Consider the following 21952-nt stretch of genomic DNA (forward strand, 5'->3'; position numbering starts at 1 on the left):
TTTCTTATAATTTGCTTTTATGCGGTTTTTTTTCTGTTTGTTTTTCACTCTTGCGGCTTTCGGCGTCGTCATACTGTCTGCGTTTTGTGGCACAAACGAAACCGCAGAGCAGACTTGTCCCGAAATTTGTGCATTCATTTGTGAAACAAAGAGGGACCATCGCCAAGTCCAAGGCTACAATTAATAAACCAACAGGCCGCAAAAGCCCTACAAATGCCCAAAAAAAAATCCACAAAGTTTGATCGCTTTTTTTTGGGGGAAACGAGCTCAGAAATACCCCTGTGTTACATTTAAAATGCATGTGCCTAAATGAGTTTATTAAGACAAATTGCTTAAATTAAAATCACATTATATATGATGAATTACGTTGGCTGACAACAGTTCTTCGGCACTACTTCAAGCTGATTGCCGTGCTAATATACTCCACAAAATACAGGGTACTCAGCGAAACCCAAAGTCATGAGCGCTTGACGATTTCGCCCCTGTGATCCGTCGATCTTTTGTTATTATGTATGAAGTGTCGCGTTGGCAGGAATTTCTCCATCGCACAACCAACAAAAGCAACAAAGGCAGACGATCCACAGACGGTTTTTTGGGTGGTGGACAGGGGGGTGACCGCAAAAATGTCATCACTGCTAATGTTTCAATGCAGTTGCCACAAGATTTCGTCTGCGGCTGATCTGATGTTCGTTTTTTGTTAGCTTTCAACGGCAAATTTTTTGACCAGAGTTTGGTTTGGTTTTGCCAGGGGAATTGCACGTACTGAAAGCGTTGAATGCGATACCTTTTGGGTCACCAAAATCCTTGGGCGGCGTGAAAAGACATGCCAAACTGACGGCTCTCTCGTTTTATAACTACATATCTGAAATGGAAAAAAGGCTTAATCCTAATGAAAACTTTTGCCAGACAATGTTAACTCCTAGTCGTAAACATTTTATGGAATATATCTTTTGTCCATTTAACTGTTTTACTCGATTCCAGGAAATCGTAGAAGCTGGCCAAAAAACATTTTTGAAATCTTAATGAAATTTCGCTGCTCAAGTGTTGTTGCCTTCAAAGGACGGCGGCCGACAGGAGGAATACTCTACCTGATTGTGTCAACCCTTTTTTTCTGGCCCTGTTGCTTACGTTTTTGCCATGATTGCGATGGTGGTGGTGCCGGCCAAAAAGTATCAATTCAATGGAAATTTATGCCGTAAAAATGCCACAAGACAAGCCAGCAACAAAAAACACACACTCTTTGTCTTCGACTAAAACATTTTTTCCAATGAACACACAGTTTCGGTTTCATTTTTTGCGTTTTTGGCTTTGTGAAATATTTTTGCACCGAAGCTCCTCTATCTCTTGGCCATTCAACTAAGCTGCAAATCGGTTTAAGAGCTTAGCGAAAAGGCGAGGGAAATTATACAAAGTCCGTTGGACGGTTTACTTTTGTGTCATTAGGCAAATGCAGCACCTCTCCCAGGCTTTTTTTTTTGTATTTTTTTTTGCCATGCCCACCTGAGGGAAGCCCTATGTGGGAGCTCAGCTCAGCTCTGAACAATTACCATTAATTACCCGGCGTATTCGCTGCACTTGGCGGCACCGCAAATAACGCCACTGAAGTCCACTCGAATATCAAAAGGAAAGAGCAGGACAATTTACGCTTGTTTTAAACTCGATTAGTCAGCAGTTGATCCTATCATCGGATCACCTCCCCCCTCACCGTTGATCCCTTTTGACCCCATTGAGTGCTTTTCAATTACCAACACGCAACTGACCACAGAGAAAATATAAGAACGGGGGCCCTTAAGTCCGCTTAGCCCGTATTGACCACTTGTAATGTGTAATCGAATCCAGCTTGAAGGGCATCTATTTCCTATGATTCAAACATCAAAAAGGGCAGCCACTGACCGCTGCTAATTGAATTTGGCTCGAGTCTCTTAACCCTTTTCGCAAGGTCCTTAAACATTTGCTGCCGATTGATCAATGTGGTTTCGAAAGGCTGCCCAATTGATGGGTATCAATATTTGCTAAATGTGTTCTGCTTGCATATTGAATGCATTCCATTTTGTCATTGAACTTTTGATTGAAAATTGCCATTTTGCTCTGGCTTTCGGCCGATTTTCCTCTTAGCTAATTTTTGGCTTCGAATCCGACTTGGTCCACTGATTTTCGCCCACATCTTCGAGGACATAAATCACTTGCACTTAAACCCGCTGCTGGCGACGTCTTCGTTTCTATCTGTATTTTCCCGTCTATCTGTCTGTCTGTCTGATTGTCTGTTTGCCTTGGCCATTAGGCCCAGTCCTGGATTTTGGCTTATTTTCGGAAGGGTGTCCTTCGGCCTTTGTTGTTCTGCTGGCATTTCTATTGGCCCGGAAGCTGTGCGGCCAACATCTACAAAATAGTCGGCCCAAACTTATTTTCGTGGGGGCAGCAAATTTTTATTGCCTTTTTGTGCTTTATTTCCTGCGCACTATTTTCGGGCCTAAGAAGTTTTCCACGAGGAAATCCCCGGAGTTCGGAAGTGGGGGTTCGGCTTTATGCCTGAATGGCGCGCCGAGCATTAGATAATGGTGTTCCTGCTTATTGCTTACATTGGATTTTTCTTTATCCCCACATCTCGGCGTCTTTGGGGGGGATTTTCTATAATTTGCAGGCAGCTTAGCAAATTCCGCAGTGGCCAGGCTTCCGCGGGGGCAGCAAGGAACTAGCCAGAAATAATTTATTGCATATATAATAGCGCACGTGCCACGAAACCCGACTCCTTTGTTTATTTTTTTGTCCTGGCCTATTTTCTCGTTGTGTTATACCTAGTCCTTTGATAAATTGCCTTATTTATAGTATAACTATTTTAAAGTAATATTTTTTTAGAATAGGGTAGCATTCACACTTAACTCAAACTTTAATTAGCCAAAAGATTTTGAGGGCTGCTAAGTGCAGCTTAACAGAAATTTCAATGGAACTAATGCCGCGTAAATCTCTAAGCTACTTTTACTTGCCAAGTACTCAGAACTGAGAATTCGAATTCTCAGCCCTTGTCTCCAGCTCTCCGTGAACATTTCCCTGAGAATTCTCTGAGTGCTCGGGCTGCTTATCCGCCGAGGCAATTCCCATTTGGGCCACATATGCCCGGCGTTATGGGGGGGCATAAATAAAAATGCCTGCCACGCTCGCTGCTAATAAATGAAATATGATGCCACCCGCCACCCTCAATGGAAATGGGAAATTGTCGTAGCTCCTGTTTATTGGCCCGGCCTCAAGTTTTCAATATCGCTGCATATTTCTGCACGGCGACACAATTTCTATATTTTGGCAAATTATTTTCTCGGTCGCGTATTGGATTTCCCCTTGGACGGCTGCCGAGCAGGGAAAACCACCCACTCGAAAACCCTCTTAGGTGTTCTTCCTTGTTGTTTTTTTTTTTTGTGGGCTACTGGGATGTGGGCTGTTGCTTTTCTTTGGTATGCGCGGTGCGAAAACAAAATTGACGTCAATTACGCAATGCACACGGGGCGCTGAATATTCACTCCCCGTTTTTACCAGTCAGACACCAGCTTTTCCCGCCACTCCTCTGCTTTTCCTGCTTGGATGCCTGCGCTCTCACTAATCCGCTTCGGGGATTTGGGGAATTCTCGGAGCGGGGCGCATAGCATACTTTTCTGGGTGGAAAAAGCGCGGGCAACACTTTGTGTCAGATGCTCTCAAGTTGCTGGTTTCGCACCCTCGGCGATGTTGTTGTTCCTTCTGTTTGCCGGGCGCTAATTAACGCATTAAATCATATTAATGTCGCCAAATGTTTCAAAGTCAGCCTTTCTCGCTCTGCTTTCGTATGCTTATTGGGTTTCCTTCGAAGGACTTTTGGTCCTGTCAATAAGCCGGCATAAATGGCCTCTAATGCAATGGCCGATTCGGGTGGGTTTTCCTACTCTCCCAATGTTGCTGTTGTGCCATCTGAAGTAGCTGGTGGTAATGGCCGATTTAATGCTACTGTTTTTGTATTTTAATTATATTCTTGAGCATTCTTTAGTGTAAGAGCATTAGTTGAGAGTTATTTATAGGTTTTTGCTATTTAAATAAATGGCTTTGAAGCCAAACTTTCCTACTAAGTATCTGCCTATCTCGTGTACTTAAAGGTTATTTTAAGGCAATATACTTATACTTCTATCTTGTGCAAATCAGCAACATCAATTTCCGATACAGTTTAGGCCATATTTCCTGTAAAAGCAGCTTTAAGTGCAACTTGTCTTGCCATCGTCTGTCTTTAATAATTCTAGTTCTGCTGGTAGCCAAGATGCTGCTAGTGCTGCAACTTATAAAGTATCATAACTTGCTGTCAGCTTAGTTGCTGCTGCTGCAACTTCAGCTTCTGATGCAGAAAAATCACAAATTAATTAAAGAGTCTCGCGCGGTTCTGCTGCTTCGTCTCTCGCACAGCTAATAAAACTTATATAATAATTGTTCATAAAGTGTACAATATTATGTGTTTTCAAATGAGGTTTGGCTGGTCGGCCAGACGAAGACGCTGCATGTTGCATGTTGCTTGTTGCATGCAACGCTCATCGCAGAGACGAGACGAGAGGAGGCGACTGAAGACTGGCGACGAGAGGAGAGGGGAGGAGCAGAGAAGCCATGCCGTGTTGTCAACTATTTCTTCGGTTCATAAAAATTGTTATTAATTGGCACTTAAATGCTCAAACGCAAAAGTTGAGAGACGACGACGACGAACGTTGATGCTGTGTGTTTGTTTGTCTGTCTCCCGAAGCGTGTTGTGAAATTTAAGCTTTTTAGCAGTTGTTGCTGTTGTGCTGTTGCTGATGTTGTTGCAGTGTTGCTGCTGCCGCAGTTGTTGCAGTTGTTGTTGCAGCTTGCCGTTCGTTCGCTCGTTGCATGTTAACCTTTGGCTCGCTTGTAATGAATGCAACCGAAACGAGCTGCCGAGGAACCAGAAGAAAGACGCAGGCTGCGGAAGAAAGAAGCAGGCTACAACAACAACAGCAGCTGAAGAGACTTACTTAAAGCTCTCCATATAAATTTCGCGACTTCATGTGGCACTTGTTTAAAGTCCATTTTGTGCACTGCGTGAGTGTTTATTGAATGTCTCTTTCTTTCGAACATTTCCCCTTCCCTTTGCCAAGAAAGCCGAAGAAAGTCTGTCTCCGTGCTGCGAGAAAAATTAATAAAATGCTATAAAATGGCAATAAAACGACAGCTCCATATCATACTTATGAATTTAGAGACACAGAGAGTAGAAATGCCACAGTTCTCATTGCTTAAAATGAAGTGTTTTAAAATTAAACAATTTATGCCTTTTACACATATTGAGTCAAGAAAAAAAGAAAACTTGTGTCAATTATCAGTAATATACCACCATATACACACTTAATGCGTTCGTCATAATGAAGCATGACTGTGTTCAACGCTCCGACTGTGTTAAAATCGAATTGCATCTGTAGGCGCCCCAGCAATGTTAATTAAAATTATAAAAATACGAGAAAATTAAGGCACCCAGCAATGTGCAGGAGAACACCTTGAAAATATAATTTCTGTTTGAGCCAGCAGGCTCCCCACCTAGCGGCCCCTCCCCAAATGAAACAACAACAAGCAGTGGGGGCATCGGTTGGGGAATCATTCGAACATATATACGTACGACTATATATCTGAGAGGCTGCCCCGTTGCCATTTTTGGCCGACCGACCGCTGTGAACTGACTGAATGTCTGACTGAGTCGGGTCTTGGATTCGAATTCGATTCCGTTTCCAATTGCCAGCTCGCTGGCCAACTTGGCCGAGTGTAAATGATATATGTGGGCACATCGGGGGGGAATCGGGCGGTACAAAGGGGCGCGGACCGTACCGTACCGTCTTGTCTGTCATTTTGGAGCCACACAAAGATCCCAGGCCCGTGGGCTCCGGGGCTTCAAGCTCGCAGACCCGCGCCGAGTGCAAATGACTTATAAGAATTTAATATTTAACAACACAAATCAATTCAAAAATCATCAGAGGGGTGCAGCAAAAAGTGAAATACAAATGCAAAAAACAGGCCAAAAAAAGAAACTCATTTGTTGCAGCTCGGCGAGGTTCGCCGGTTTCCTGGACAAAGTCTCATTTCGGTTCCTGCCCTTTGGTTTTGGTATCACTGCGCAGGCAACGAAAATGAAACTTTAACATTACGTTAAGGAAACGATCCGGCACACAATGTAGGGAAGGGTGGGAGGGGAGGGGGGCTGCAGGGTGCCCAGCCCAACCGAGATGATGATGATGATGATGATGAGGCCGGAGTCTGAGCCCAAAGTCGTTAACATGGTGGTCGTTGCCGTATGGTATATGTTGTTGCAGCCTTTTTGTGGTCAGCGCAAAAATTATGAAAAATCTCAAAAAGAGCTGACTGCTTTTTTTCTTACTTCAGGCTTTTGGCCATGGCCTTTGTATGATTTCTTTCTGGCTTCACATCGATTTCGAATTTTCGTATTTCGTATTTTAAAATTGTATTTTTAGTGTCAGCTCCAAAAACTCCGCTTGGCCCGGTCCTCCCCTCACCAGAAAGGCACAAGGCCAGACATAAAATTAAAAAGACACACAAAGCGATCAAGAAGCAGCAGCCACATCGGCACAAAAGATGCATCTCCCGCTGCGACCCGAAAAGAATCGATAAATAATAATAATAAAATAAGGAACCGAACGCCAGGCGATCGATCCAAAGTTTGCAACAAACAAAACTCACGGAATTCAAACAGAAAAACGGTCTAGCAAGCCACAACAAAAATAATTTAAACGCTAATTAAACAGAAACAAAAGTATGCAAAAAATACATTATTTATCAAACCAACCCAGTTTTTAATGATCAAGGTGGAAAGTGATAATTAGGAAACCAATTTGCAAGAGATCGGTAATATCCCCAAAAATAAATCAATTTTACTAACGTAAAGAAACTTGCGTTAAATTGAGGAGACAAATCGCCCAAGTTGAAGAAGTATGCACTCGAAAATTATCGAGCACTTAACACGGTCGTGGCAGAGATTCCGATACGGATTCAGATACAGATACAGATACAGATGCTGGTGCAGATGCAGATGCAGAATCGGGATCGCGATCGACCATATTGCATTCGGCACAGAATGGGGATCGATGGGGCGATATATATCGGGGCATATAGAGGGGATGCAGCGGGGACTTCGGGGGCAATCTGTGGCAATACAAACACTTTGCACTCAACACCCATTTAGCTAGGCCGCCTGGCTGATGATGATGATGATGATGTGGCCGCCAGCCGCCAACAGAATTGTTTACAATACAAAAAGAAAAAAGCATAGGAAAAAAGGGAATGAAAACCAAAAGAGCGCGGAAAAGTGGGGGAAATTTTGCGATCGATTGCAGCGCGGGCAAAGGAAAAGGAAAAGTGTGAGGAACCGCAGAGAGAACTGTAAACTATTTACAGCCTAGCTGGCTCAATGATTGTTTTGCTTGGGTTTGTTGCTGCTTTTATACAATAAAATTTATTTGATTTCTTTACGCCGCTTTCATGCCTCAGTATTTTCCTTCAATTTTCCCGCTTTTCCTTCCCCAGCGCCTCTGCACTTTCGAACGTGAACGCTTCGCTGAGAGCGCTGGGAAGCAGCAAGCGGCAAGCGGCAAGCGGGAAAATGCGGCACAGGGAAAATGCAGCACGGGGAAAATGCATGGTGATCATCGTGATGATGACGCCAACTTCGGACTGGCGGCGGTCGCTTCGCTTTTATAAAAATAAATTGTTCGCAGACGTAATGATGCGAAAGCAATTGAGAATTCTATATATGCAACTGTCTGTGCATGTGTCTGTGTGTCTATCTGTGTGCCTGCATTTGTTTGTTGTTTGTTGGAATGCGTAGAATTTCAATTGACTGTGGGCCGAGCGAGTGCGAGCGAGAGGGATGTAGGCAATAGAAAGAACCCACTTACACTAAGCTTCCAACTTAAGTCTTATCTAGTTGAAATTTCGAAATGAATTAGAAAATAAGCGTATACAAAAATTCACTTAAGATGTCTACATTACCATTACTGGATAGATATGTTAGCTCTAGTGCCGACTTACTTTCTCCTTTCAAGCAATTAAACTCAAAGATTAATAATCTAAACCCTTCCTCGTAAAGGTCAGGGTTAGTTAGAACCCGTCCAAAGTCAAATCGCTGTCTGACAACCTTTACCACCTCAATCTCCCTGCTGCAATCGCCAATCTACAGCCCACAGTGATCCTCGCATCGTGATCTCTTCCTTATCGGCGGTGGACCATCGATAATGATTATTTTGACAGCCAACTGACACGACCACGTGATCCCCTTGCCACTCGCTTTTCTGCCCCTGATGTGCCCAGTGTTGGCTAACGATCAACAAACGCAGCTGGAAGCGAGATCTTTTCGATCTCACAGTTGATTGCTCGTTTTTTCGATTCTTTAGAAATCTAGTTTTTTAGGGATGGCTGGACACGCCCCGCAGAACGGCGAAAAAACCTCAACCAAAGAAGTTAATTGTTTGAGATATATGTATGAGCTACCCCCTGCGAGGTAGAGTCGCCGGTGGGAGAGGGACAGCAATAGATATAGAGCTGAGGATTCGGAATCAAAATCAGAACTCGAATCTCATCCTGAACATCCTTCGAGAATGCGCCTGCGTGGATTTCGGTACAGTCTGGCGGAGTTAATCCGATTTGTTGCGCCCCCTAACCGAAAAGTTCGTAGACGAGGGTGAGTTATGCGGCGGTCCTGTGATTGATTGCCTGATTTTGTCAGGGTTTTCGGGGTGGTTTCCGTACACACAACCCTCGTTCAGTCCAAAAGCAGTCAGTCCAACAGTGCCCGTCCCGAGTCCAAAGTGAAATTGTTTGAAAACGCATTTAATTGCATCTCATTGCCATCTGACTCCTGCCAGTTACCATCACGTTTCGGTAGGTGAAAATTTGATTAAGAGAAAGAGAAAGAGAAAGAGGCAGAGGCAGAGAAAGGGGCTCTTCGGTCTGGTCAACATTTTAATTATGGCAATTACAAATTGCAATGGCAAGCGCAGAAATTGCAAAAATCACGCATTTTATTGATTTTTAATTGCAACTCGTTGCATACCAAAAGATACCAGCAGCGTCTGGAGGATCGCAAGCGAAAAGAAAAACAACTGAAAGGAGAGGAAAAGATCCGGAGACATGGGCATTTGTTGTCTTTAATTATGTTGTTGATTGCCCGTCAGTTGGCCAGTCCGTCAGTTTGTCAGTCCGTCCGCCCGTCCGTCCTTCTTGGCCCGTCATTCTGGCCATTTAGGTGCGAACAACTAGCTCCCTCTCGGTTGCACAGCCACACCAGTTAGTCAAGTTAAGTTGTCATAATTTTTGTCGTTCAACAACACCTGCAGCATGTACATACATATACACACCCATATACATATGTATACCACATACACCATACTCTAGAGGGCCGAGGAGCTGGAGTCGCAGAGCGCGCCAAATGCCGCAAATAACTCAGTTAATATAATTAAGTTTTGCACGAAATGTGCAGCAGAAATATGCGAAAAATGCCACGCAATCTCCACACTAAAAACAAAGGTAAAAACAACAATAATACGGCCAGACCTTTGGGGCAGAATGAAACGAAAGTTTATGAACTTGTCCAAGTGTATATTAGTGTGCCTTTTTTTTGTATAATGGCTGCCCCAATGACTTTGCGTATATGTGCATGCAAATGACGTAATGACAATGTGGGTAGCACCAGGATTTATTAACCTGGCCAAAGTTCAGCGATAAAAAACCACGGGCAGCCAGAGAACTCAAGAAATGTCACCCAACTAATATAGTATTTAGAAAGCGGTTTGAAAAAAAAAAAAAAAAACAAAACGAATGCATTTAATAATTTGCAGCAATTTGTCGAGATATAACTATTTAAACTTTTACCACATTTTAGCTTACTAAAAATAAACCCCCATTAAATAATTGATACATTTCTGCACTTTACTTCATCACCGCCATATGATTTTCCAGCGTAATTTAATTACGCTTTATAATCGGCTTAGTGGCACAGTGAGCGAAAGAGAGGGCGAGTGTCTGGCACCTGTTTTTCCACCAAATGGAAAATCAAATTTCATGCCAGCCAGCCAAAACATTTGCATACAAATCAGAGAGAGCAACCCTTCAAATGCCCAGACAGCAGAAAAGCAGAAAAAAGCACTGGCTTCTAATGATATTTTGATGTTGTCTCGATGGGTCTTCAATGGGTGTTGGTTGGAAACCCGCAAAATGCGTGTTTTAAATCCAATTTAGACATTATCTAATTTAGGGCATCTCCTCCTGACTGCCTCACTGCCTCACTGGCTGACTGCTGACTCTGCTGACTGACTCGAGTCGCTTGGGGGCTCTCGGTTTATGCAAATCTATGGAAATTTCATTATCGCACACCCCTTTTGGTCGGTCGGGAAAAGTTTTTACCAAACATGCCCGGCTAAATGCTGTAAAAGGCGCCAAAAGATGTAATAAACTCATTTAAACTCATCGCTACCGTTAGACTGTGCTTTTTTCGGTTGTCCGGGTTCGAGGGTTTGGGTAATGAAATTTTTAGCCAGAGCATCTTTTGCCCCCCAAATGATAATATGCAAATGGCCCGGCCCAGTGGGACGTCCTGCCTACCAGGTCGCCATTCCTCCAATCCACTTCCGAAATACTACTCCTACCACTCTGACTTGAACCAAAGTGAATCTCGGGCAACGCTTCGTGTTGCAATAATCAAATTTTCTAATTTTTATGGCCCTCTGCGGGGCTGACAAAGCGGCGAGTAATGGCCAAAAAGTGAGGCTCACGACCAGGTCTAATTGATTTGGCAGTGGCCGGCATGATTCAACCTTAAGTACTCTTACTTATTTCTGGAGAGGCACAGGCAGCGGCTTTCGGGGGAAATATGGGAGTGGGACCGGGAATGGGAATGTTGCTCTGGGAGTCGAGGGGCGGAACTTGTGCCTCGTCATGGCCATGGCGACGTCGTCTTCCAGTCTGCTGCTCGCGCTGGCCATGATGCGACACTTTTGGCCAGGCCAGGCTTTTAAAGACTCGACCGCCCCTCTATTCAAAAGACTGTCTCTAAAAAGGGGGAAAAAAGAATGAAATAATACACAGAACTCAAAAGCGCCGTGCTGAAGTTCGCGGCAAAGATGACTGGGCTAAAATTCTGAACAAGAGTGTTCAGATCGCATTCAGATGAGGATTTCATGGCACTGAGGGAAATCGGTGTACTAAATTGATCCATAAACTAGTTACATTGAAAATTAAATTATGAACAGCTAACAAACCTATCATAGTGTGTGATTCAGTTAACAGTTAACTACTTTTATTCATTACTATATTGAATAGTGGACTATAATTTTCCATTCTCTCAACATAGTTTTTCTCAGTGTAATACTCTCCTATTTGAAAGGGGCAAACAGAGAACGGGGGAGTTTATTTGGAATGCGTAGCTCGCGCGAATCTTTGATCTACATTTGAGTCACTCTGGGCCATTTATCAGTGTGTTCATATCAATAATACTGTATGAATTTCGTATTATGCTGCCCGCCGAGGTGACTCGACACTTTTGGGCTTCCAGAGGGCATGGCATACCATATACCATGCCGTACAACCCCGCCCATTCCACCAGCACCACAACCACTGGCAATGGCATTTTTTTGAGGCATGACTCGCCAGACAGCGACAAATCCTTGTAATGCCTCGTCTCTGGGCATGTTTCCTCTAGTCGGGCTAATTTCAGCTGTCAGCTTATCGGCCGGGCCAAAAGGAACAAGCCGGCGAGGCGATAAGTTGGCCAACACCTTGGGGCACTTGCAAAATGCAATCTATGAAATCTCCCCGCTTGCGAAATGAAAATGTTTGGGTCTCGAATACGAGCGTCGTTGTAGCTGGGATTTGCGTTAGTCTGCTGACAGGGAAACGTCCACGAAGTGTCCGATTTGGGATCGGAATCGTACTGCGAATCGGAATCGGGATCCTGCTGGCCCGGTCCGATGTCTTGGCTAATCTCTGGGCCAGGTTGTCGTCTCTATCGGCCAGCGGAATCTATTTGACACTGTCTGGGGTCTTGGCTTTTGGGTTTTGGGTATTGGCTTGGTACCCGATGTCGTTGTCTTTCCGCTGGATTTTCGTTTGTCCCGGGAGACTTTTTAGCACGCCACGAAAAAAAATACAAAAAGAAAAGGTGGGGAGTAGGGTAAAAATGGGGAAAACAGAGTGGACAAAGGGGAGAGGGGGCGTGACAGTTTACATGAAATTACTTTGCATACACATGCATCAAATTAATTACACGATTAATGTTCTCACATGCAAGCCAGTCTGCAAGCCTCTTATGCAAATCTATTTCTCGCGATCATTGCAGCATTTGCATGTCGCTATCTTGATATCTTTTGCCGGCAAGAAAATGATTCCATTGCCTTTCGTGATTTCCCTCCCTGCCGATTGCATCCCCAGGAATTTGTGTTGGAATTGTGTGAAACATGCCATTTGAATAATTATCTTATTTGCATGGCAGCCGCAGCGAGAAATGCACTCAAGTGCAAATTAAAAGAGGAAAAAATAAGGAAAACTAGAGTCCAAAGTTCTGGAGGCCCCATCTCTCCGACATTTTTTCCCATTTTTTTTTTCCTTTTTTCTCCGACTGGTTAATCTGGGGCTGTGTGAGCGAAAAGTTCAAATTGATAGCTGCGAGATTTGTGGAGCAGATAAATCCGATCTGTGCGAAATGCAAAATCGCGTGCAGCTCCATTTGCTCCATTTCCGCCGGGCCTTTCCTCCTTGGGGGATACCTATGTGTTTTCCTATTTATTTATAGTGTTTTTTGTACCTTTTTTCGGGCCTGCAGTCTCAACGTTTCCACTGTTTGTGTAACATAATAGCAAAGGCAAACAAATGATAAGTTTGATAGAGTCACAATTGCGCGCCACCGCTGCCTTATCTATTTATTATTTTACCTTACTTATATTCCCGACTTCTTCGGGAAGCAGAGTAGTTTTTCAGGTAGCTTCTGAATTTTTATTATCAAAATACTAATTTCATTGTTTGCACAAGATTTCCAAATTTCTTTTTTTTTTATAGCTACGGCAGCCAGTGCTTCAATATGGCTGTTATCAGCCTATAAATATTTAATCACAGACCTGTACTTTAGGCATTCATTCTCCATTCTCGCTCATGTTTTATTGTTCTTTTGGGTTCGGGTTTGGGTTTGGCTTTCGTTGGCTGCTGATAGCGGACAACAGCATGGGAAGTCAAGATTCTTGGTTAGATAATGGTCACAAGGGAGCTGCAACACGGCGTATGAGTAATTTGCCGTGTTTGTATCTAAAATAGGCGACTTGCTGTTCTCCGGTTTAGTTTAATTATGTCAAGTGTTTCGACATGAAATTAAAATGTTGCCACTCGAGCTGGAATTTAACTGGAAAATTAATTTGTCATTGCCTGCGGATGTGTGTTCGAATTCTGAAGATATGATAGCAGTCGGCCTGAAATGTGCGTAATTATTGGTGTTTAATTAAAATACTGATAGCCGATGACTTAGGCGCTGATTAATATAGAATTATTTTGTGAATAAAGAAATAAATAAATGTGATGATGAGGTGAAGACTTTTCCCGAGAGCTTAGCGCCTTTAATTTTAATAAACTTCAAGCAAACTTGAACAAACTTTAGGCCTTTTGTCTGTCTGAGTGTACACAATAATTGTGTGTAATTAACTTGCCATTTGATTGAAATTATACCCCGCACAAACACTCACACTCGCACATCCATTCATTCATTTGTGGAAAATTCTTAGTAAAGCAATTTGCCTGCCAAAAGTGATGGCTGCCAAAGGGGGCGAACGATTTCAGTCAGCCATATTGAATTGTTCGGGCTGTTCCAAGGAGTTTTGCACCTCCACCGGCTTTAATTAAAAATTCAACCCCCCAAACAAAATGGCTCACACACATGAACACACACATTTTACAGCTTGAGCAAATTTGAAAAACAATTAAATGCCATGCGCGCAATTAAATACACAAAAGGTGGCAACAGCGCAAAAGGGGAGCATTGGGTGGTTGGCCTGAAAACAGGGAAAAACCGGCGAAAAGGGGCGGGGGATAACAAGGGGGGGAAAGTGGAAAAGGGTGGAGCAGCTGCTGCTCAAGTGGCACACACTCGCTCACACACACTTAGGCAAAGGGTTGGGGTGGTTATATACCGTTAATTAAGCAGCCTGCTAACAGAAACCCAACGCCAAAGAGTCTTCAGACCGAGAGAGTTCCGGGCTGGAGGGCCTTGTGGCTTAAACCAAAACCTAAACCAAAACAACAAACATGACACAAACAGACAAACAAAAGCTTTTGTTGCCCCAGAACAACAACGGCAAATCCATCAAAACAAACAGCCAGGAGGGATTGTTCCGAGGATTGGGACTGGGACTGGGTCTGGGTCTGGGCTTGGGGTTTGGGCTCAACTTCCACTCGCTGCCACTCACTTTTCCACATCGAGCGCTTCCCATCTCACCGAAAATCCTGCGAAACCAGAAACCGCACGGAAAAACTTTCATTCGCAGCGGCCGTGTAAAAAGGATTTAATTATTTGCTCTAAGGATATGCCCATCCGATGGGGGAGAAATTTGTTCCTGCGTGTTTGCCAACAAATAGAAAAAATATGTTTTACGTCCACTTGGCAGGGCGTTCGGCAAACAAAATCAAACAAAATTACAGGACTATCTGCACAGAGGAAAATTATTACCACAAGTAATCGAAATTGTACAGTGCAAGATTAATTATCATCTTTAAATCGCAGTTCGTTTTCTGTGTATGATTATTGCAGTTTTTTTAACTAATACCTCTCCCCTTCCCAGCTTAGCTGCAGTTTTTATTTTAAATTGTGAAATGAGCCCGAGGCAAAGGCCTAATCCCAGACCCAAACTCAGACTGGGATTGGGATTTCAGCCGCGGGTTAGGCTTAGACTTACCCCCGAGAACCCACTCCCGTATGTCAATTGCAGGATATACGCCGTCGGGCAATTACGGCCAGTATGAAGAAGGGAGGGAAATCTCTGCTTGTGCCACGCCCACTGCGAAAGGGAAAACTTCCCACGCGCCGAAAACTGAGTTACGAACCGTAATTTGATTGTTTTGCTTTAGTTTTCGATGGGACTCGAGTTCGAGAGGGCAGCGTCCCGAAGCTGTTGATTGTAGTGATTAACCAACCGGCCAGGAGCTGTGACAGAGATTTTACCAAATTACAGGGCTCTATGGAAATTGCATGTTTTGACTTTTGGGTGGAACGCAGCACGACACGCGTCGATATTTGTTCGACGCCTGCCCATTCCCCTCATTCCGCCGGCAATTATCTGCCGCAGCTGAGCCGACTTAGCCAAGTCACTTGGAAAGTTCTCAGACTGACCGCAAGTCAAACTTCTCGCCAGCGTAATGAAGTGAGCGAAGCCCAAAACAATTGAGCAAAGTTATTCTATACTTCAGCAATTTGTGTGGTGCACTGTGAACAATCGAAGATGGTTAGTGGCAAATGGTACTTGGAGCTATTTCTCAAAACAGCAAATATGTTTTTGGTAGACACTGGGTCTTTTTCGCACTTAAAAGTGTGCCCATTTTAGAATATTAGGCAAAACAAAACAAATTCAACATCGCCCTGTTCTCAGTGTAAACTTTGATGGCTCTGGTCGTAACTTTTTTTATGACTCACTTGGCCCTAGAAATTTGCGGTTGTTGTCTCGGTTGCCCATCTACACTTGCGCTCGCCCAATTGTCGCTGCTCCACTCCAGATATCATCAAAAATTTAGCAAGACGAGCGGTCGGAGAGGGCATTAAATAAATAATTTAGCTCCGGCAGGTAAACGAAAATTGTTTCTTGATCATTTTAATGCACCCAAAGGGCCGCTCCGCCCCGAAAAAAAAACTTTTCACGATGGGGGAGCATTACGTGACGTGGAAATGGAATTGGGCTTGGGGTTAGATGGGTGAACCCCCTCGTTTCGCTTTCATTAATATTAAAAGCAGTCCCCAGCATGGACGCTCATCATTTGAATAAAAACCGATATTTGTTAATAATTGTCGCAGGACATGCGAAAGGAATTCGATAGCTTAATTTGTGGAGCGGGCCCTCGGCTAATTGAAAATGTAATTAAAGCACGCATCGATTGGCCGGATCCTCTTCAAGGAGCACGCCAGGCATTTTGGCCAACACTCGGCGGTGTTCCGAAGCTCTCAGCTCCCAGTAATTGGAGCCACCTTCACAGGACCCAGGCCGCCAAAAAAATAATATTGAAAAAATGAAACAGAACCCTGGGCAAAGTGTGCGGCAAGTGTGAAAGATGCGAGCCAGTCCAGAAGACTTGGCCCAGACCATCAAGCCTATCAAATTTCACCGCCTCTGTATGGGAAAGTTGTTGTGTTGCTCTCTTAGCCGGGCGCTCTGTTTTTTATGGCCATTTCATTTCATTTGATTTCGGCTGGCTAATTAAATAGTTCCATTTTGGCCGGCGGTCAGTCCAAAGTTGTTGTGCTTTGTCTTTGTTTATAAGCCATAAAAGCAACGACAATTGCTACAATTGCAGGCGGTACCAGCGGCTTTATCGCGTCCGTTTATGGTGGAAATTGTTTATGCGACTATCAAGAGACACCTTATGGCTCATAAAGTGGAGGGATGGGTTTGGATCGGATTGGATTGGCTAGGAGTGTTTAAAATGCAGACGGCGTTGTCTAATTATTAATAGATTTGCGGCTGCGAGTGTGTTTGAAATGGAAAGTAGGCAAAAAGCAGGAACCAGCCGTCCCCTGGAACTTGGCCAAGTCGCTTAATCTAACGTAGGCTATATATTATTTTCCTCAAACCTATGCTTAAAGCTAATCCCCCAAAAGTTCATTGCTCTCCGGAGCTATCTATTAAATCAAATATTCGGCAATAACAATTATACAAAGCAAACAAGCCACAAATTGTCTATAGCAGGGCGCTATTAATATGCGATTTAACAAATATTTAGCGAAAACACAAGCAATATGTGCCCCGAATTCGAAATGAATCACAAATGCGACAAAATGCGTATATTTCATTGTATTCGAAAGTCAAGAATTTTTACGAGCTTGGGAAAATAATAATTTTATGGCTAAAAATTGTAGCTTGCACGTGCATGAAATTAATGCGAGCCGCTTTGTGTATTTTTGTTATTAGCAGAATTTAAATTGCTCTTCGATCGATTTCGATCGCTGAAGAATACCTGGTACGTTGACATTTTTGGTTTCTGCATAAGTTTTTCCCCGCTGTCATTTCTTTCCTTTCCTTGCGCCTGCTTATTTTGTTTTAGCCGCGTTTAATATGCCATCGTTGTCGCTGGCCTGTTGTCCATTGCCGATGACGATGTTGATGATGATGGAGATGGAGATGGAGACGAGTTGATTCTACTCCTAGTTAGAAGACGGTCAGATCGCCAGAGCCAGTCGCTGCATATTAATTTGATAACTTATATATACAATATACGTGTATATCTAGCTATATTTATTTCTGCACACGACGTTGTCTGCCCGCTTGTCGTTTCGTTTCGTTTTGGCTCAGTTTGGTTTGGTTTTGTATTTTGCTCTAGGCCTAGGCCACGACAATCTCGAACATTTGTTTGTCCACAATATGGCCAGGCCATGGCACTTTTGACAACTTGACAGTCGTGCAGACAGTCCGCGGCGGGAAGGGGGGAGTTAAAGCCGGGCCAGGAGGCGGAAGAATCCGGACAAGACGGGGCTGACAATGTCTGCCTTTGGCATTGGCCATGGCTGTATCGTCTGGCGCATTTAATGGCCAGGCGTGTCAATTTAAAGCGACATTTATAACCAATTTGTAATCAATTCTAACAATCAGCTAACGCACCCCTCTCCCCATCCCCAACCATACCCTTTTCCGGATTGAATATACTTATTCATATTGTGTGATTTATTCTTCACTTGCAGCGGCCGCCGAGCTCATCGCTGTCCTACGGCGGCGCAATGAACGATGACGCCCGATCGCCGGGCGCTGGTAGTACTCCCGGTCCACTGTCACAGCAGCCACCTGCCCTAGATACATCAGACCCTGGTAAGTGCACACTTAAATCTAAAACAAGTTAGTTGTACTAGGAGAGTAAAAGATTCGAAACAAGATTGAAATTCCAGTCAATATTGAGGCTAGTATATGGTATGGTAACATATTTAAAGCAAGCTGAGTGATATGAAATCATATCTGATTGATATGAAACTTGGAGAATGTGGAGAATCCATTATATTACAATTTTCTCGTTATTACACCAATCTCACCAAAGTCTTCATATTAAGCTCCATTAAAGGTTTGGAATGCGGCAAAATTGAAGCTGATTCTGGCCAGCTTCGATCTGCTTAATCCCTATTGAAAGTGTTACACACTTCACACCTCTTGAGGCGGCTGTCTCCCACTTTTGATTATGTTGTTTGCCTCTGTTTCAAGTGCCGCCAAAGCTTTTCGAACAAGTTCGCAGCGTAATCGTACAACAACTTGACAAAAGAGTAACAACAACTACGGTTACCAACAACCAACTGCCAACTGCGTGGAGAGGAAACAACAACTTTTCCTAGGGACAGCCCTTCGGATCTTCGGCCTTTGAGGCCCTAGACTGCCTGTCTTGGAGTTCCGAGCCTGGAGCCCAGTAGACTCACCACTCCAAGCTCCACTTCAGCCGGCAAAGAGTTTTATGTGTATTTTTTAGTATTTTCCCCACACTCCTCCCTCCTCGCCTTGTTGTTGCTTTTTCAATATTTTTTCGAGTGCGACTGACTTTGCACTTGCCGCTTCTTTTTGAAGATCTCGTGTGCCGTCGTGGGTCGGTCAGGGGGGGAAGTCAGGTGAATTATTTATGGTGATAGGCAAAAATAATATTTTGTTTCTGTATTTTTATTTCCTCGGAGAGCGCAAGTGCGTTGTATGGCGGCAACGAAAAAAACAAAAGACCTGGCCAAAACAGCTCTCGAAAAAGACACTTTAGGCCACTCGTCGTTTGCTCTCAAGAAAATGAAAAAAAAAATATATATATGGAAAAAACGAATATTGAGTGGGGGGCCCCAAGGTGATAATGCAGTTTCACTGCTAAAAGAATTGGGACACTGAAAAAAAAGTATGTGTCAAATTACCAAATGGTTAGCCTTAAAAATAAAGTATTTTTAAGACAGCTTGCTAGAATATGTTTAGTAAAACCAAATTAGCTCAAGTTTCAACTTTTTTTTCACGTGCACTACGAGGGAGGGGTTTGAAGAGTGCTCCACCGAGTTGGAGGCGTTCCGCAGCCAATCCATTGACGTTGACGTCAAATTCGAAAAAAACTTTAAAGCGCGCCGAACAGCAACTTTAACGATTGTGTGTGCGTTCCACCGATATGCGAGTATATACTCGTACATCGAGAATATATATGTATATCACTTTTGTGTGGTCGTGTGTGCGCGCCATTTTGATTGATTTATCTACACGTCGCTTGACTTTGTAGACAAATTAAATTTCGGCATAGTTCGAGTTGTGCACTCCCGAGCACTCAATAGAAATTATCTACAGTTGAATAATTTCTAGCAGCGCGCAAAATTTCCATGTTAATTTTCGGGACCGCAGCCTCCGCTCCGCTCCCCTTCTTGTTTTCCGAGCGATAAGAAAATGGCAAGCCCCTCCTCGCCGCTTTTCCATTTCCCTACTGCCACTCGGTGTCTGTGGGAAATTTGCGTCGCGTATTTCGGGCGTAGCAAATAGATATTTTCCACATTTTAAGTAGACAAGGCAACCGAGGGCGGTGGAATGCGGTTGCCAAGAATAAGTATATATTCACCGAGCTGCAGAAATTCCACTGCAGAAGAAAGGGAATATTTTTCTGTCGTAATTTTATGCACGAATTCGTAAAATGTTATTCAAATGGAAAATGTGATTTTTATCAATTTTGACAGGAATTTCATGCCCCAGCCGAGAGCACAAAGAAAAGTAAGGAAGGGCAAAAAAAGAGCCAGCGGAGAGTTCAGTGCACAAGGATGCGCATCCTGAAAATTTCCATGAATTGTGCGCGGAGCAGAGGTCATGGAAAAAGGGGCATGCCCCTTCATAACTTAAAGATACTTTTCGTCTTTAATTATAGGTGTACTTGGAGATAGATTTCCCTATAAAACCGAAAATACTTTAACTGACAGCCGCAGACCCTGTAATTACACTTATAGCACCCTTATCAACTTCGCTCTGAGTTCAATTAAAAAACATATTTCAAAGTGACGAGCTAATGCGGCGTTAAAGAGCCAAGCGATACTCAAATTTAAGGCCCAATCTGTTTATTTACACGGCGAAATTGACGAGTCGTCAAGTGTCGTGCTTAAATGCAAATCAAAACGAGATCAGCCGTGGGGTCAGGGAAATAAAATTGGAAATGAAAATAAACACAACCAACGGGTGGTCCTTTAGCAACCCCTTGCTTTTGCACCGACAAAAAATGAACCCCTCTCCCTCCGCCCCGCTGACATTGATTGAAAATGCTGCGTGACGTAAATTAACTTTCATGGGGGTTGGGTCGAAAAGTGCGTGTTATCCTTTCCGCTCGGGAAGTTTCGTCAAGCCGCAAGACCCACACAATTGCCAATTGTTACAATTTTAAAACATATCCTTCTCGCACAAAACCAAATCAGAAGGGGAGGGATGGCAGCTTGTTTTTGTCACTGCGGCATTTAAATCCTACCCGACCTTGTGTGAAGTGCACTTATTTTCTTTTTTCCCAGTTTTTTTTTGTAGCCCAACTAAGGCGATTATCTTTGGCCGATGCCCTGTTGTTCTAGCTTATTTACATTGATGGCATGAGTTTTGCACAGCAACAAGAGGCATAACAATAACAGGAAGCTCTAACTCTGCTTTGTTATCTTACCACGCACAATTAGACAATTTCCATTTGGGCCTTTCCCTCGGCGTTGACAGTTTTTCTCAGGCATTTCGCTCTGGGAGTTTTCTCTGTCTTTTGTGATGTGAAAGCATTTTCCTCACCCCACCCACTTTTAATTGTATTCTGCGTTTTGTTTTGGGAAAGGAAGTAAACACACTTTGAGGCTCTCTTAAATATTTTAGATTATTTTATTTTGTTACAAATCGTAGGTTAGTTGTTCTAATATCTTAAAGAATTCTATAATTCTAATTAAATAATTTGAATATTTTAAATGCCCCCTAGAACTCACAGCTGTCATATGACATCCAATCATAATTCACACCCCATATTATCTGCTGATCCATCTTTCTAGCGTTCCCACAACTTTTTAACTCTTTTGTCAAAATGCTGACACGAATTTCCCAACCCAGACAGCGATCGACAAAAACTGAAATTAAAATTTTACGCATTAACGAAAACGAAGAAAAAACCTTTTGTGCTGTGCTGGCAGAAATTGCCTATATCTGTTCGGGGTTATCCTTTTGGCATAGGACTAGGCATATTCATATTTCCGAATCCGAATAGGAATCCCTAACCCCTAGAATCCGGCAAAACGTGCCAGACCAGCTGCTGCACGTTTGGGATTCCGCTCGGGTTGATTCGCATTCGCACTCGTAAAAATTGAAACAGCAATGCGATGTTTCATAATGAGGACAGGACTCCGGTGTGGTGGGGGAAATATGGCAATAGTCGGGGGACCAGGACCAAGGAGAGCTTATGTAACATTACGTCAAACGGCACAAAGGGCAATACATCTTCATCCCCTAAAAAAGCAAACTCAACGAGTGACGGGACTTGTTCTTATTTTACAATGAAAATTTACGAACTGACTGTTGCTTTTTTTATTCCGATGCGGTGTGGTGCGGTGCGGCGTATTATCATATTTCTGGACCGACACGCCAATGAATAGAATGCGCATCGAATTTCCCGGCAGCCAGGCCGGAATCTTCCCGGGGTAACCCTCACATCAACGGAATCATCAACACCAGCACTGGGAGTTCCTGAAAATTTCGGGAGGATGAGG

General features: G+C 43.5%; 1 protein-coding gene across 2 annotated transcripts in view; it reads left to right on the plus strand.

The window, feature by feature from the left end:
* Positions 1-21952, plus strand: part of LOC117142581 (homeobox protein homothorax) — a 102461-nt gene that overhangs the window by 33948 nt on the left and 46561 nt on the right. For both annotated transcript variants that reach the window (XM_033306651.1, XM_033306652.1), the window contains exon 7: positions 17936-18059. In XM_033306651.1, the coding sequence (XP_033162542.1) occupies positions 17936-18059 (124 nt within the window). The remainder of the gene's footprint in view (positions 1-17935; positions 18060-21952) is intronic.

This window comes from Drosophila mauritiana, chromosome 3R (assembly GCF_004382145.1).
Source record: "Drosophila mauritiana strain mau12 chromosome 3R, ASM438214v1, whole genome shotgun sequence".
Taxonomy (NCBI): Eukaryota; Metazoa; Arthropoda; class Insecta; order Diptera; family Drosophilidae; genus Drosophila; species Drosophila mauritiana.